This window comes from Haliaeetus albicilla, chromosome W (genome assembly GCF_947461875.1).
Source record: "Haliaeetus albicilla chromosome W, bHalAlb1.1, whole genome shotgun sequence".
NCBI classification, from domain to species: Eukaryota; Metazoa; Chordata; class Aves; order Accipitriformes; family Accipitridae; genus Haliaeetus; species Haliaeetus albicilla.
The window spans coordinates 38,034,508-38,052,810 of NC_091515.1; the positions used below are offsets into that span (position 1 = coordinate 38,034,508).

The following is an 18,303-nucleotide window of genomic DNA, read 5'->3' on the forward strand; positions in this document are numbered from 1 at the left end:
CGCACCAGCCTCTGGAAAGACTGAAGGATGCAACGGACTGTTAAAGACTGTAATGAAAGCGCTGGGCGCTGGGACATAGAAGGACTGGGATGCAAATTTAGCAGAAGCCCCTTGGCTGTTTAATACCAGAGGATCAGATAACTGACCTGGCCCTGCCCAAACAAAACTCCTATGTGCTGTAGAAGGAGATAAGGTCCCTGTAGTGCGTGTAGGGAACTGGCTGGGAAAGTCATCATGGGCAAATCCATTCATGGGATTGCTTTCGGTCAAGGACTCGGGTATAATTGGTGGGTAATGCAGGAGGATGGGGAAATCTGTTGTGCACCTCAAGGAGATTTAACCCTAGGGGAAAATAACCCATGATTTGAGTTGCATATTATAGGAAGTACAACAGCAGGAATCACCTGAACCAACAGAGAATGAGCCTTGCAAGAAGCCAAGCAAGTACAGCAGCGACCCAACCTGAGCTGGCTTTGGCATCCAATAACTCAACACAACACGCAACCTCTCCTGTCCTGAGTGACCACCATAATGAACGGAGCCCAAGTCATAGACTAAGTGAACTCAATGGACATTTTATGGACATTTTACAGGGGAGGCCCATAGACTAAGGGAATGATATCTGTGTATATATCAAAGGACAGGAAGGGGGAGCGGTGATTAATGAGGATGTATTGGATAGTGTAGGACCCGAGCGTGACGTAAATGGTATGGAATAAAGTGTAGAGGTTGTACGGGGTTTGGCTGGGATGGGGTTAACTTTCTTCATAGCAGCTGGCATGGTGCTGTGTCTTAGATTTGTGGCTAAAACAGTGTTGATAACACACTAGTGTTTTGCCTATTGCTGAGCGGTGCTTGCACAAGTATCAAGGCTTTCTCTTTTTTCCCCACTCTGTTCCCTGCAGTGAGTAGGCCGGGGGTGGGAGGGGACACAACCTGGACAGCTGACCCAGTCTGACCAAAGGGATATTCCATGCCATACAACAGCACGCTCAGCAATAAAAACTGAGGGAAGGAGGGGTTTGGAAGGTAGTCATTGCTTGGAGATTGGCTGGGCATCAGTCTACTTGTGGGAGATGGTGAGTGATTGCCTTTGCATCACTTCTTTTGTTTTCTTCCTCTTTCCTTCGCTTATTAAACTCTCTTTATCTCAATCCATGAATTTTCTCGCTTTTGCTCTTCCTATTCTTTCCCCCGTCCCAGTGGGCTGGGAGAGTGAGTGAACAGCTGCGTGGTGCTTAGCTGCTGGCCACACTACTTAAAAAATGTTTCTCTGCTAATTGGTTTATAACTGCATCAATCTTTGTAGAAATTAGTTCTTTCGATGCACCACAAGCGACATACACATTTGGACTTTATTTTGGAAACATATAGGACTGAATGAGTTGCACCTTAACTAGCCCTGATTTTTAATTCTTTAAACATTTCTTCTTTAGTTGTCTAAATGAGGTCTAATTTCTGTGATATTGTACACAACACTTTTTTGAAGTATAAAGCTTAGTAATTTTATATTACATATTTGAAGGACACTTTTAGCATTCGTAGCAAGAGACCACAACCATATGGCACTAGGATGATACTCCCATAGTAATAAGACTGTTTTTCCAAAACATTATAGACAGCTTCTTCCTTTATTAACTGGATGACGTCAGGGTTTTCGGCTACTAACCCATTTTGCACACTGTATTAGAAATATTCAGGGAAGTGATCTAAAATGAACCGTTTCAGTGTAAGACTGTTGAGTCTAGAGCACTGTATATATTCTACATGCAGATCAGCAAATGTTTATTAAATGATATGGATGATGGAGCAAAGTGTACCCTCAGCAAATTTGCAGATGGCAGAAAACATGCTTCAGAACGTCCCACCTGGAAAGCAGCTTGGCAGAAAAGGACCTGGGCTTCCTGGTGGACAACAAGTTGAACATGAGCCAGCAATGTGACCTTGCTGCAAAAAAGGTTAACAGTACCCTGGGCTGCATTAGGCAAAGTATTGCCAGCAGGTTGTGGGAGGTGATCCTTCCCCTCTGCTCAGCACTGGTGAGGCCACACCTGGAGTCCTGTGGCCAGTTACTGGGCTCCCCAGTAGAAGAGACACATAGACATAGTGGAGAGAGTCCAACGAAGGGCCACGAAGATGATGAAGGGACTGGAGCATCTCTCTTATGAAGAACGGCTGAGAGAGCTGGGACTGTTTAGCCTGGAGAAGAGAGGCTTGGGGGGGATATCATCAATGTATATAAATGGCTGAAGGGAGGGCATAAAGAAGACAGAGCCAGTCTCTTTTCAGTGGTTCCCAGTGACAGGACAAGAGGCACTGGGCACAAACTGAAACACAGGAGGTTCTGCCTGAACATCAGGAAACACTTTTTGACTGTGAGGGTGACCGAGCACTGGCACAGGTTGCCCAGAGACATTGTGGAGTCTCCCTCCTTGGAGATATTCAAAAGCCATCTGGATATGGTCCTGGGCAGCCTGCTCTAGGTGGCCGTGCTTGAGCAGGGGGGTTGGACCAGATGACCTCCAGAGGTGCCTTCCAACCCACACCATTCTGTGATTCTTTGATTCTGTACATGGGCTTGATCTGCAGTCCATCTCAAATGCTTCTGATTCAATTGCATACTCTCCCATGACAGCTCAGGCATTGCAATACCAATATTGGGCATGGAATGGGAATGCATGATCATGCAATTCTCCTTCCAGGCATGATAATTCTTGTCCTTCTGTGGACAACTCCCCATACCTAGAGAGCTAGGAAGAGCTGTTAGCTCTTGATGGTCCTGCTTTGGGTGGGATTTCCAAGGTAATGGCTCTCTGGAAACTCCCTTTTGTTCCCAGAAGGAGCCATCTACTATTACCCTGACTCAGCCCAGGATTAACAGCTATCTTTTATTTTCTGCCAGTACCGCCCTCCAAGCAGAGCTTCTAAGTTTGATAGTATATTTCCATACATTCTGTATGGTATATCTAAATATTCTGATGGTTTTAATATTTTGTACCAGCCGTGGAAACTGGTTTGCTGCTAGGTGACTGTAAAAGTGAGATTTGGTAAATAATTATTAGAAATCTTATACTAACACTATGATTGAAACAATAGACAAAAGTATAGCCAAGCAATTAACTAGTAGAGGTAGTTCCTCATAAGTTTGGCAGTTCTTGGCTCTTATGACTAGATGTTCCTGTACCCTAGATGAGAACAATGTTGAAACTGACCACATGTGATTGAAACTGCATTAAGCTTCAAGATCAAATAACAAGGACAAGAATAAAGACTTCAAGGACAGCCAGCAAGAACTTCAAATGGGTCGGTGGTCGCAAAAGCAGCCCTTCGACTCAAATAGCTCCTTCATTGCGCATGATCGGATGTAGGCAGTACTAAGATAATCAGTTGCAATCATTTTTATGCATATGTATACTCATCTGATGAATATGCAATTAGTTACTCCATATAACCTGTTTGTGCTAAAGCTGTGGTATGCACGCTAGGTGGAACTATCCCCCCGTGCATCCAGCACTGCAGTAAAGAATGCCTGCTTTCTAAAACTCCAAAACAAGTCTTAGAGAGTTTCTTCGACTGGCTTTTCAGTATCAGTTAAGACCCCGCTTTTTGTTAACACATGTAAATCTAAGATGACTCCATAAGAATCATTTTCATATAAATATGGGGTCTACACATAGCAAAACAGAGAGTAGAAGAAAAGAAGAAAGGAAGGCAAGCAAGGAAGTCCACACTTAACACCAGGGACCTTATCTCTACTCACTGCAAAACTTAAGGAGAGGTATAATTCTCCCCACTTTACTCATACGAGAAGATGAAGCTTTCTCTCTTTCTCACACACACACATGCTCTCTCACTCTTTCTTTCTCTTTTCCTAATGCTTTTAGAGTCTTTTATCTTCAATTAGTCATCCTTGCTGTAAGTTTCTTTAAATTGTAATTGGATAGTCTTCCAGATTCTGGAGGGTCCTTTTGTCAGAGGAATTTCTGGGGATATAGCCCCTATTTGATGAAATTGAGAGTTGCTAAATTAACAAAGGTCTGACTAAAGATACAATTCCTTGCTTGTAGTAGAAATCCTGTTTTACCAGCAACTGTTTTTAAGGAACCCTAAAACAAAATACTTATGCTTGTACATTCATGTTCCCATGTTCCTGTATTTTATTTTCTGTCAAATTAGACTCTGAATTTATGAATATCGTGATCTGTGTGTGTGTGTGTGTGTTGCATGGAGAATTTGGATCTTAGCCTGCACGTTTGATGTTGGAAGGACAATCTGTTATTGGAACCATAGGAACAAGAATGGAAGGTCCTTACATTGAATTCATTGAAGCAAGGAGGTGAAACAATGAGGTTCTGTCAATGCTACTGCCTTACTTCTGATTTATATCAGAAGTGCCCAGTTCTGGAGTAGCGTCAAGAAAACAGTGTGTCCTTAGCTAACTTAGCTTCATTTTAATATTAAAAATGACACCCACTTGTGCATAATGAGTATGTAAATGTAAGACCACCTTAATATAATGAGTTAGGTCATTATTTAGACATGTGTAGAAGTACTTTTGTTATATAAATTGTTTGTAACCAATCATGTATTTTGTTACCACTTTTTCCTTGATCCTGATGTGTATATAAGACCCTGTTTGCGTTTCTGGTGTGTGCTAGCTTTGTGGAGTTACCACCTAGCACCCATCTCTGCGCAGACATGAAATAAACAAATATCTCAGCTCTGTGTGTTATCGGCTCTTCGCACACCAGGTGAAGAACCCTGTTTTGGGACAACACGCTTGCTACCCTTGACCTTAGAGATCCCAAATGTGTAGGCACCATTTGAACTAATTCCCCCAAATCAGTTTCATTTTTGCATTTTCTCTGAGTGTAAATGTGGCTCTTATTCACATGCAAAAGCCCTACACGTAACATGGAGTTATACTTACATCAATAAGCTGCTGCTGATCCTTCTCAGACATATTGGTCAAACTGTAGTACTTTCCAGAAAGGTCTCCTTTCAGCCCAGCTAGAGCAGTGACCACAACATTTTCCACTTCTCTTCTCTCTGCCCTGGTACAAGCTGGAGGAAGGCTGAGGCCTCGGATGCTACGACCAGTACGTACACGTGATGAGAGGACATAGCGCTCATCAAATTGACCATGGGTGATCTGAAGGAAGAATGTTTTTTTAATTTACACACAGTCCCCCATTTTGTATACTACCATTTAAAAAACCCATCATACAAAAATGGGGCATCTTTCTGCTCGAGGATCATGACCTCTCCTAGATATCACAGAACATTAGGAACCCCTCAGTGTTTCAGATACTAAAGTTTTTTTAGGAACTCCAAAGTTCTTTTGCTGACTGAATGTGGCAAAGTAACCAGCTGATCCTTCTTAGCTCCAGCATGGAATATGAAAGGATCTGAGTGGCTTTTGGAAATACAGATATGAACATAGAAAGAAGGCCAGGTATGGAAGATCTTTTGAAAGAGGAAAGCCCAAGATGATGCTAATCTACATGGTTATTGAACTATGAAGGAAATACTAAGCAATGGGTAAGATTTGATTGTGTGTGTGCAGGGCAGGGGGGAAATGCTTTCACTCTAATCCTTAAATACATGGTTGTCTTCATCTCATGAACAGACTCACAGTGCCATTAGGCAGAGGCCCAAATGCTTAGTACCAGCTGGGATTAATCCCTCTGTTAAGAACAAGGTAGGGATGCAACTAGCTTGCTGTTAGGGCCATGAGTGCACCAAGGAGCTCTGCAAACCTCTTTCACCCTCTCTCCACTGGGTTTTAGCCAGCTCTGATATTGCACAGCTGTATAACCATGGATCCAACAACTTTGAAAAGAGCTGTCTGAAAAAGATCTGTGAGAAGTTTCATCTGGGGTCTTTACACCTTGGTTTGAGCTGCATTTAATCTAAGGCCCTCACCCTCAGTCCTTGCCTGAGCTACTTTGTATGTATGCCTGTGCCTGGCCTTGTACCTTGTTTAGCCTGACCCTGCCTCGCTGACCTGACCTCAGACTTGCCTTGTCACTATGGGATTCTCTATCAATTGCTGGGCTGTTGGCTGAACCTGGTTACTGTAACTGGACCTGTTCTCTTCTTGCTTGGGTACTGTGGAACTGTGCCCTTGGTGAGCCCATTGTTCTGCCTGTCTTGTTATCACTCTTGGCTCCTGGCTTGCTCCTTTTGCACAGTCTCGTGCCTCTGACACTTCTGCATGATTTCAGGGTGTAATTGAATAGAGTAATCAGGTGAACACTAGAGTAGTCCAGTGAAAGAGGTTCAGTAAAGAGAGGAAATTAGAAGAGAAGAATAAGGAAGAGAAAGAAAGGCCATGCAGATACTAGCCTGGTTTGTCCTTTGTCAGATGCTGAAAACCCCATCAGACCTAAGCTGTAAACTAACAGCTTTGCAAAAAGAAAGGACAGAACCAGGCCTCACTTCATTTAGACATACTCCCCGTGGGATGTGCCATTTCAGTCATTTGTGGCATCCCAGTTTCCTTAGCCAGTTTCCTCAGCCAGTTTCCTCATTTTCTTTGGAGTTGGATCAGGGGAAAAAAAGTACTTTTACATACAATATCATCATTGTAAGAAGCAGCACTGAATCTTTATTTCCTCATTATTTTATTTAAATCCTACCTTGGATGCATCCAAGTCTGTGTGATGCTTCATTGTGCGTGGATCATAGCCATTATGTCTCACTTTAATGACAGGGTCAAAAATCTCAGCAAATACCTATGGAGTCAAGAGAATATACAAAGAGTCTTCAGTATCATAGAAACACATTAATGCACTAACTTCAGTCACAAGGGAAATCCCTTGGTACAGGCTCCTGGATGGCAGCCATAAAGGGGACTTTGCAAGTGCTGACAGGGGTAAATATGAAGGGAAGGGTCATATGTGGGTTGTATCTTTGAAAAGTGGTCTCTGAAAAAATTATCTCTCAAAATCTGATCTATTTTCAATAGAGCTCTCTTTTATGTAGCAGAGGGTAACTGCCAGTTTCTCAGTTGCTCTGAGTTTCTGCTGTACCTCTTAGAAGCAGAACATGGAATTTCACCCTCTGTCTCCTAACAATAAATTGGGAGATTATTGGTGGTGGATTTCAGTCATTTTGACCTAAACAGTGCTCTGTAGTGGTTGCTCATCTTCACAACTACAATTGCACCTTACTTTAGTTACAAGCTTATTCTAGTTACCACAGATAGGTACTGAACGTGGTGGCAACCAGATTAGATTTCAGGATTTATTAGCAACTAAAATACATGTTCAGTTCCCAGGCAGCTTGTGTCCTGTTCTTAGGTCATATGAGAATACCTATGTCTTCACTGCCATTGGATACTGGTGCTAGTTAGAGCCATTTAGCACAGGTATGACAACACTGATCACAATCACACATTCATTCTGTTGTGTAGCAATAACTCTGGCAGAGCTTTTTAAGGCAGTCACCATGTCTAAATAAGTAAAACAAATCACAGAAGCTGATAGTTCCAGAATACCAAGTGCTGTCTTCCATCCTGAGCAGCTCAGCATTTGGGATACTATTAAGAGATTGTATAATAATAGATACCCTTGTATGGTAAGACTGAAGGAAGCAGACCACAGAGGTAAATAAAAATAAGGATTTTCTTCTTTTTCTGTTCTCCTTGTTTCAGAATTACATAAACCTGTCTATCCTAATACTTTCTTTGGCTTTTGTTGTGGTCCAATAGCTATGGCTTAAAGATGCCCGGCACTTCACAGAAGCCATTTTCTTTTCAGTTCTGCCTCAACTGTTTTACAATGTAATTTCCATATTACCTTTATTTTGATTTGTCTCATTGATTTTCCATAAACTATGTTTAGTAGTAGGAAAGAGAGCAGCTGTTGGAGGCAAATAGAGTATTGCTCCCAAGCAGCCATATTTTATTAACTTTGCAGTAGAGAGGGCTCCTTTAGCAATGCCTCATATTCACTGCATTTCCTAATGTAGAATAGCATTCAAATCCTCATAAAGAGCAGGGAAAATACTGTCTGTATGCACATGGCCTGCCCCTTGAATCTGTGTTCATATAACAAGCTCTTGTGAACTATACCATACAAACGGAACCAAATATGATAGCATTGTGAAAATATTTTACCTCATAGGATTCTTCATCACCTGCAACCATGCCCACAGTTTTAATGAAAGGGTGGCCAGGATTGTCAACCCCGGTTTGGATACACTGGTCTAAGGTGTAGCCATTGGGAGTCATCTTGTCCCTTAGCCTAGCATAAATTGCTGGTGTGAGGCATTCAGCCATGCAGTTGTTATGTTTGCGGAGATCAGGATAGTCTGCACTGAAGAGAAAAAAAAATCACAAGCACTTAATGTGATATCTTTAAACAGTAATCCTTGCTAATTTAAGAAACTACTTAAGCGATCAGGAGATATGGAGTACACAGCACAGTTGAAAAATATAATTAGTTCTTGGTTTATACATGTATTGGGTTTATGTGGCAAGGTTTTCGGGGGGGGGTGTGTGCTGCAAGAGTGGCTTCTATGAGAAGAGATCAGGGGCTGCCCCCATGTTGGACAGAGTCAGTTTCAGCCTGCTCCAAAATGGACCCACCGCTGGCCAAAGCTGAGCCAATCAGTGAAGCTGGTGGCACCTCTGTGATAACATATTTAAGAAAGGGTAAAAAACACTGCATAGCAAGTTGTGAGAGAGAGAAATGAGAAAAAAAATGTGAGAAAAACAATCCTACAGACATCAAGGTCAGTGAAGAAGGAGGGGGAGGAGGTGCTCCAGGTGCTGGAGCAGAGATTCCCCTGCAGCCCATGGGGAAGACCATGGTGAGGCAGGCTGTCCCCCTGCAGCCTGTGGAGGACCCCACACCAGAGGAGGTGGATATGCCCTGAAGGAAGCTGCAGCCCATGGCGAGCCCATGCTAGAGTAGGCTCCTGGCAGGAACTGCAGGCCATGGAGAGGAGTCCATGCAGGAGCAGGTTTTCTAGCAGGAACTGTGGCCTGTGGAGGACCCATGCAGGAGCAGTCTTTTCCTGAAGGACTGCACCTCATGGAAAGGACCCATGCTGGAGCAGTTCTTGAAGAACTGCAGCTTGTTCTTGGGTTCTTGGGAAGGATCCACATTGGAGAAGTTGGTGAAGGACTATATCCCATGGGAGGAACCCCACAATGGAGCAGGGGAACAGTGTGAGGAGGAAGGAGTGGCAGAGATGAAGTGTTATGAGCTGACCGCAACCCCCATTCTCCATTCCCCCGTGCCACTTGGGGGGCAGGAGAGAGAAGAGTTAGGAGTGAAGTTGAGCCTGGGAAGATGGGGGTGTGGGGGACAGGTGGTTTTAGTTTTGTTTTTATTTCTCACTATCCTACTCTCTTACAATTAATTGGCAATAAATTAAATTAATCTTCCCCAAGTCGAGTCTGTTTTGCCCGTGACAGTAATTGCTGAGTGATCTCCCTGTCCTTATCTCAACCCATGAGGTTTTTAATCTTATTTTCTCCCCCTGTCTTGCTGAAGAGGGGGAATAAGAGAGTGGCTGGGTGAGCATCTGGCAGCCAGCCAAGGATAACCCACCACAATATGTTGCACTGAAATTTAGGAAGGGAGGAATATTGAAGTCACGCAAAGTACTCCACACTGCACTGGTGGGCAACTGCACTAACAGACAATAGCAGCTTTCTGTTACTTGGAGCAACCAGAAAAATTAATACTAATGACCTTTGAAAGTGTATTAAACCTTATTAAAACTCTGCTGAGACACTCTTATTCAGAATTAAAAGAGCTCTAACATTGTTTTGTTCAAGTAGGAAATTAATTATGTTTAACTGGATAAGAGCTCTCATTCTGAACCGAGATGTTCTTGCAGCTTTGTGGACGTCAGTGGAACTGTCTGATCTATATTAGCTGGGAATCTAACTCTTTTACAATATTTGGGGTTTTTTGAATGGTTTTATTTGCAAAAAGCTGTACAGTATAATGAACCAGAGAAAATGAAGACATTATGTTTTAGTAAAGCATTTTTGCAAGTGAGTCAAATCATATTTACCTTGTTTTGATAACACGTTGCTTTATGCACAACCCCATTATTTTTATAAGAATTTATTTGAACTAAGATACTATTTGCCGCATAAAAAAATCTGTCACAGCCTGGTCCTTTTTTTGTGTGTGTGTGCTTTGTTCTGTTTTTTCACAAATATGGTCAGCAAAGTCAACTTACATATCTGTAGCTAGTTTCTAATCATCAACCAACTAGTTTTTAAACAGCATTAGGAATATTTCAAGTACAGTAGTTATATAAGAGGTTTCTTTACTACTTGCATAATTAAAATACTTCCATGGTTCCTAATAGTAGAATCTGTACAATCAGGCAGTCCAATAGGCGCTGAAAGCATTCAAGAGCTGACAAGATAAAATAAGAACTAATTTGGTGCTTTGCCTAAAAATGGAACCATTTTTCAGGCTTGTCATTGTTTGGCAATGTTTTTGTGAGTGTGTTGATATGATCTCACATGCCTATTTTCTGGTCTTGAAGGCCATTGTCAGTGCTATCTAAAACTGGGGTTACTAATAAAGGATGCTGGGGTTTAGGTTGTCAGTCAACAGCCCATATGCAGACACATAGATGGTGTGTTTGCATGAGGGAGTAGGTACTCTGCCGCTTTAATGGGATCCTCCTCCCCCAAAGAGTTAAATGCTATGCCTAGCCCAGTTAACTGGGCCCTATGCTTAGCTGGCTACTTAACCCAAAGTGCTTACCTTGGAGGGAAGAGTTTTCGTTTTTCTTGAACAGCAGCCTTAACATTTTGCTTATTGAGGAGGTACCCAGTGGTTAGGACCCCTGTGCCCACTGCTGCAAAGAGTGCAGCAGTTGCACGGCCAGCCATGAGACGACAGAATGTGCTAGCCATTTGTCTTGGAAAGATACAATTTCTAGAAGAGAAGACAACCTAAAATCAACCCATAAGACCTCATACAATGCAAATGAAAAATAAACCCTCACTTTTAACTGTAGTCCAATAAAATAAGCAATTAATTTTTATTACTGGTTTGCATTGAAACACTGTGTTAAGAAAAATGGTTAGCATTTACTGTATTTCTATATATGCACCTTTGGTAGACTTGGAAATCAATTGATTTTTAGTGCTGTATTGAGCACACAATTCTAAACCCAACACCCAGAATATTTTAATTGTTTTAATGATTTAGGGCCATAAGTGAATGCTTTAGCTTGCTTCATAGTAACAATGCATTACATAGAGACATCTTTCCACTGACCAAAAAGGTACAATATCAGAGTAAGAAACAGCAGACAAAAATATTTAAAATGAAAGGAGTATTTTGGTGAAAGGAGTAATAGGAAAGGAGGTTGAAACCTTGTGGAGGTTTTGAGTCTGAGGTTTTGAGTATTTCATGGTATAATCAATTATATAATGCTGACTGTAGATTGCAGGGTTTTGTGGCATGGAGTGGGATAAGGCATCCTGCTAAGTCAGAAGTGTGAGTTCTATATTTTTATTGAAAATGCTTCCAGGTGACTCTGCTGTAAGTGGCTGTCTAGTCAGAAAAGTCAAATGTGGCAGGATGTGGCATTAGGTAGGTCATTCCTTTCAGTGCTATCACCTACAGAAACTCATACACCTTTTCCATGCTAGCCTGACCTGTTAAACACTTTTTGTGCTTTTTTTCCATATGAATAAAGTTGAAGTAGGCCAGAACTCATCAGCCTGAAAAAGAGACAGTTTGGAGGAGGGATATGGTAGGGACCTAAAAATCCTGAGTGGCATGGGAAGCATGGATAGAGATCAACTCTTCACTGCCTTTTCCAATATAAAAATACAGTCCATCAAATGCAACTAGTGGGAGCAACATTCAAAACAAACAAAGGTAGGTGAATCTTTACACAGTCTGTCATAGACCTATGGAACTCCTTGTCAAAGGATGATGTAGATGCAGGACATTTACATGGGTTCAACAGGAGACTGGGCAAGTACATGGAAGAGATTCATTGTGGGCTTTAAGCAGACAAATGAAAACAGGCTAACAAAATTCCCTGATCTGAAAATAGCTGAAAGCTGTGAGAGTATCAAGGAGTATCACATGTTTGTTCTGCTCTCTTCTCTGAGCATCAACTTATGGCCATTGTTGGACAGAGTACTGGGTTATGAAGACCCCTGGGCTGGATCAGTACTGTAATTCTTGACATTTAGGATACTATGGAAGTATACAAGCATCTTTCAGAATACCCTTCAGCACGCCCTCCACCCCTCCGCACCCTGTTGCTAACTGACTTCTCACCTTCGGTTCGTTGCTATGTAGGGTTTGTCACTATGCATGGTTCATCCTTATGCAGAACTTGCCCCACCACAATGTTTGAGACATTAACTCTTTCAGTCTCTTACAGTGAGGAGTCCTTCCCCTGAGGAGGAAGGAGTGGCAGAGACAATGTGTGATGAACTGACTGCAACCCCCATTCCCTGTCCCCCTGTGCTGCTTGGGGGAGGATGTAGAGAAAATCGGGAGCGGAGTTAAGCCCGGGAAGAAGGGAGGGGTGGGGGGGAAGGTGTTTTAAGATTTGGTTTTATTTCTCATAATCCTACTCTGATTTGATTGCTAATAAATGATACTAATTTCCCCAAGTTGAGCCTGTTTTGCCCATGACGGTAATTGGTGAGTGATCTCTCCCTGTCATTATCTCGACCCACAAGCTTTTTGCTACATTTTCTCTCCCCTGTCCATCTGAGAAGGGGAGTGATAGCGTGGCTTTGGTGGGCACCTGGCACCCAGCCAAAGTCAACCCACCACACCGCGATTACACCACCTGCATACCCTTGCCTTTATCTAACAGTGTAGCAAGAAGTTCTCATGAGAATATAATTTCTATTTGCCAGTAGAAATGATGAATAGAGCTGTTTCCCTTTAAGAAAAGCCTATAATAGCTGGAATGACCAAAATGGGGAAACCCTTTCTATGGACAGGGTCTGCACAGCATGCTGTGTGTGGATCAGAGGCCCGCTGAATGCTGCATAACTCAGGGTTCCCAGCATCTAAAGGGATGTAAGATTGTCTATTTTTTTCTTTCTTTCTTTCTTGTGTTAGCTCTAATAAATAGCATTTTAAATGATACTTTACAGAGTGCTTTTCTTACTGGGATCATAACAAACCAGCACTTCCTGGTGCAAAGCACCAAGTCCCCAAAAATAGAAGCAACAGAACATCTCTACAGCTACTAAATAATTAATGCATTAAAATATCATATTAGCCCTTTGGGGCCACAGCAGATCACTAGAAGTTCAAGCTCTGTTAATTGCCTGAAAAGTTTTGGCCCCTTTTAAGAATCACAGAATTCTCCATATTGAAAGTATGGAGTGATGACAACAGTCCTCAGCAAAGTATGATTCTGGAGTGACTACAGAGCTCTGGGGGCAGTAGTCAAGGGCATGGGGGCCCAGGTGGTACTCTCCTCAATTCTGCCAGTGAGGGTAAAAGGCATGAGGAGGAGGCTATTACAGGTCAATAATTGGCTGCAGAGCTGTTCTTGGCAACAAACAGAGGTTTGGTTTCTACGACCATGGGACCCTGTTTGAGGATCAGTGTCTGCTTGGTAGAAATGGGAACCACCTCACTAAGTGGGGCAAACGTATCATTGCCAATAGGACGGCTGACCTGGGGCTAACCTGGTAAGGAGGTTTTTAAACTAGGAATGACGGGGGATGGAGAGAGTTACCAGGAGCCCTGTGAGGGAGTGATGGACAGGGTAGATGAGCAAAGGGCCTGGGGTGATATGACCGAAAAGGATCAGAAAACCAAAAAAATATGCGGCTTGAGCAGGGTCACCTCCAGCATTTGCATGTAAGCAAGGAAGCGTCTACAAGGCACTGTTATGGAGAAATCCCCCAAATCCTTTCTGGGAAATTAGCATGCTGGGGTGCCGCTCTAAAGTGCCTGTACACTAATGCATGCAGCATGGGGAATAAACATGAGGAATTAGAGATCTGTGCACAGTTGCAGGGCTACGATCCTGTTGGGATCACAGAGATGTGGTAGAATGGCTACCAAGACTGGAGCGTTGCAATGGAGGGGTACAGGCTCTTTAGGAAAGACAGTATGGGAAGACAAGGAAGGGGAGTTGCCCTTTATGTTAGAGAACAACTGGAATATATGGAGCTCTGTCTGGGGATGGATGATGAGCCTCTGAGAGCTTATGGTATTAAAGAGCATACAGGTATGGGAGACACTGTAGTGGATGTCTGCTACAGGCTGCCTGACCAGGAAGAGCAAGTGGATGAGGCCTTCTACAGACAGCTAGGAGCAGCCTCACATTTGCAGGGGCCTCCTGGGGTACTTTAACCACCCCAATATCTGCTAGAGGGACAACACAGCAGGGCATGAGCAATCCGGGAGGTTCCTGGAGAGCATCAATGACAACTTCCTCACCCAAGTGACAGAGGAGCCAACGAGGAGAGGTGCTCTGCTGGACCTCCTGCTCATCAACAAGGAGGGGCTCATTGGGGATGTGAAGGTCAAAGGCAGCCTTGGCTGCAGTGACCATGAGATGGTGGAGTTCAGGATCCTGAGGGGAAGGAGGGAGGAAGGTAAAAAGCAAGCTCACAACCTTGGACTTCAGGAGAGCAGACTTTGGCCTTTTCAAGGATCTGCTTGGAAGAGTCCCATGGGATAAGGCCCTGGAGGGAAGAGGGGCCAAAGAAAGCTGGTTAATATTCAAGGATCTCCTCCTCCAAGCTCAAGAGCGGTCCATCCCAACGAGCAGGAAGTCAGGCAAAGATCCCATGAGGCCTGCGTGGACGAACAAGGAGCTCCTGGCCAAACTCAAACACAGAAAGGAAGCATAAAGAGGGTGGAAGCAGGGATGGGTAACCTGGGAGGAATACAGAGATACTGTCTGAGCATGCAGAGATGCAGTTAGGAAAGCCAAAGCCCACCTGGAACTGAATCTGGGCAGGGATGTCAAAGGCAACAAGAAGAGCTTCTAGAAGTACATAAGTGGAAAAAGGAAGATTAGGGAAAATGTGGGCCCACTGCTGAATGGAGTAGGGGACCTGGTGACACAGGACATGGAAAAGGCTGAGGTACCAAATGCCTCAGTCTTTACTAGCAAGACCGGCCTTTGGGAATCCCAGGCCCCAGAGACCAGGGGCAAAGGCTGGAGCAAGGAAGACGTACCCTTGGTGGAAGAGGATCAGTTTGGGGGAATACTTAAGCAAACTGGACGTACATAAGTCCATGGGCCCTGATGGGATGCACCCACGAGTACTGAGGGAACTGGCAGATGTCATTGCAAGGCCATTCTCAATTATCTTTGAATGATCATGGCGATTGGGAGAAGTGCCTGGGGACTGGAGGAAAGCAAACGTCACTCCTGTCTTCAGGAAGGGCAAGAAGGAAGATCCAGGGAAATACAGGCCAGTCAGCCTCACCTCGATCCCTGGGAAGGTGATGGAGCAGCGAGTCCTGGGAATCATTTCCAGGCACATGAAAGGCAAGAAGGTGATCGGGAGTAGTCAGCATGGATTCACCAGGGGGTAGTCATGCTTGAGCAACCTGATAACCTTCTATGATGAAATGACTGGCTTGGTAGATGAGGGGAGAGCAGTGGATACTGTCTACCTTGACTTCAGGAAGGCCTTGGACGCTGTCTCCCATAAGATCCTCATAGAGAAGCTGTTGAAGTATGGGCTGGATGAGCAGACAGCGAGGTGGGGTGAAAACTGGCTGGACGGCTGGGCACAGAGGGTGGTGATCAGGGGAACAAAGTCCAGTTGGAGGCCAATAAGTAGCGGTGTACCCCAGGGGTCAATACTGGGTCCAGGCCTGTTCAACATCTTCATTGATTGGAGTGTGCTACCTTGAACTTCTAGCCCTTATACCTGTATGGCTGAGTTAGAATCATAGAATCATTTAGGTTGGAAAAGACCCTTAAGAACATCCAGTTCAACCGTAAACCTAACACTCCCAAGTCCACCACTAAACCATGTCCCTAAGCGCCACGTCTACACGGTCTTTTAAATACCTCCAGGGATGGTGACTCCACCACTGCCCTGGGCAGCCTGTTCCAATGCCTGACAACCCTTTTCGGTGAAGACGTTTTTCCTAACATCCAATCTAAACCTCCCCTGGCGCAACTTGAGGCCGTTTCCCGTCGTCCTATCGCTTGTTACTTGGGAGAAGAGACCGACACCCACCTCGCTATAACCTCCTTTCAGGTAGTTGTAGAGAGCGATAAGGTCTCCCCCTCAGCCTCCTTTTCTCCAGACTAAACAACCCCAGTTCCCTCAGCTGCTCCTCATAGGACTTGTTCGTTAAACTATTCACCAGCTTTGTTGCTCTTCTCTGGACACGGTCCAGCACCTCAATGTCTTTCTTGTAGTGAGGGCACCAACACCGAATACAGTATTCGAGGGGCGGCCTCACCAGTGCCAAGTACAGGGGGACAATCACTTCCCTAGGCCTGCTGGCCCCACTATTTCTGATACAAGCCAGGATGCTATTGGCCTTCTTGGCCACCTGGGCACACTGCTGGCTCATATTCAGGGGGCTGTGGACCAATACCCCCAGGTCCTTTTCTGCCAGGCAGCTTTCCAGCCACTCCGGTCCTTCCACCCCAAGTCATTACTTGATAGGCTGTTACTTGTTGTTGCTGACATATTTACTCCGGATGCTGATTTACGTGTTCCCTCACCTGATCAGGTCCTTGATCCCTTTCTTGCTGTACATCAAACTCCAAGAAATGTTAATGGCTGTTTTCGATTTTTGCTGATTGCTGTGCTGTTTATCACTTTGCTTTGCTTTGCGTGGGAGAGCTATGCTAAAAGTACTTGCCTTGAGCGTAATCTGGTATTTCGGCCCTACATTGCTGTTGTTTCAGTACTCCGAGAACCATCTCGTGAAGACGATCAGCCATTACATCTTTCCCCTTTTCTCCTCGGAGAGACAACTTGAGGAGGTATACTGTGGGTCTTAGCTGCCTACCGGGGTTAAGCCCCAATCCGTCTAACAGTCTGTCCCTCAAATCCATATTTCTCCAATACAGAGGCAAGAATGCTGTGGGAGACCATGTCAAAGGCCTTACAGAAGTCCAGGTAGATGACATCTGTAGCTCTTCCCTTGTCCGCTGATGCAGTCACTCCATCGTAGAAGGCCACTAGATTAGTCAGGCATGATTTGCCCTTGCTGAAGCCATGCTGGCTGTCTCTCATCACCTCCCTGACTTCCATATGGCTTCAGCATAACTTCCAGGAGGATCTGCTCCATGATCTTCCCAGGCACAGAGGTGAGGCTGACAGGTCGGTAGTTCCCAGGGTCCTCCTTTCTACCCTTTTTAAAAATGGGTGCAATGTTTCCCTTTTTCCAGTCACCAGGGGCTTCACCTGACTGCCGTGACTTTTCAAATATCATGGAGAGTGGCTTGGCAACTACTTCTGCCAGTTTCCCCAGGACCCTGGGATGCATCTCGTCAGGTCCCATGGACTTGTGTATGTTCAGGTTCCTCAGGTGGTCTCGAACCTGATCTTCTCCTACGATGGGAGGGACTTCATTCCCCCAGTCCCTGCCTTGAGGTCCATCCACTCGAGAGGTGTGGGAAGAGAGATTACCACTGAAAACTGAGGCAAAAAAGTTGTTGAGTACCTCAGCCTTCTCCTCGTCCATTGTCACCAGTTTGTGAGTTGTGTTCATCAGAGGGGGTACACTTTCTTTGACCTTCCTTTTCTGGCTGACATACCTATAGAAGCCCTTTTTATTATTCTTTGCATCCCTTGCCAAGTTCAGCTCGAGCCACGCCTTGGCCTTCCTGACCCCATCCCTACACAACCGGGCAGCGTCCCTATACTCTTCCCAGGACGCCTGTCCCTGCTTCCACTGCCTGTGCATTTCCTTCTTGCCCTTCAGTTTGACCAGCAGGTCTTGGCTCATCCATGCCGGTGTCTTGCCTTCCTTTCCTGATTTCTTACACCTAGGGATCAAGAGCTCTTGCGCTTTATGGAAAGCGTCCTTAAAGATCTGCCAGCTCTGTTCTGCTCCATCATTCCTGAGGGCAGTTTCCCAGGGGGACCTATTGACTAACTCCTTGAACAGCTGGAAGTTTGCTTTCCTAAAATTCAGGGTCCTGACTTTACTCTTCGCCTGACCCATATCCCTCAGCACTGCAAACTCCACCAGTGCAGGATCACTGTAGCCCAGGCTGCCTCCAATCTTGACGTCACCGATTAGCTCACTTGGTGCTGGTGACCATCAGGTCCAGTATCGCATCCCCTCTGATAGGGCTGTCTATTACCTGGCTTAAGAAATTATCCTCGAT

The 18,303-nt window shown here is 44.6% G+C and overlaps 1 protein-coding gene across 2 annotated transcripts in view; it reads right to left on the bottom strand.

Moving 5' to 3' along the window:
- The window catches only part of LOC138683469 (creatine kinase S-type, mitochondrial), a 55,044-nt gene that overhangs the window by 29,248 nt on the left and 7,493 nt on the right, over window positions 1-18,303 (bottom strand). The window contains exons 1-5 of one of the 2 annotated variants that reach the window (XM_069775274.1): window positions 16,687-16,736; window positions 10,746-10,919; window positions 8,123-8,321; window positions 6,642-6,737; window positions 4,931-5,152 (exon numbers count right to left, since the gene is read on the bottom strand). In XM_069775274.1, the coding sequence (XP_069631375.1) occupies window positions 4,931-5,152; window positions 6,642-6,737; window positions 8,123-8,321; window positions 10,746-10,919; window positions 16,687-16,721 (726 nt within the window). In that variant the 5' untranslated portion in view covers window positions 16,722-16,736. Of the gene's footprint in view, window positions 1-4,930; window positions 5,153-6,641; window positions 6,738-8,122; window positions 8,322-10,745; window positions 10,920-16,686; window positions 16,737-18,303 lie in introns of those variants that run through there. The other variant, XM_069775276.1, reaches the window with a different exon arrangement.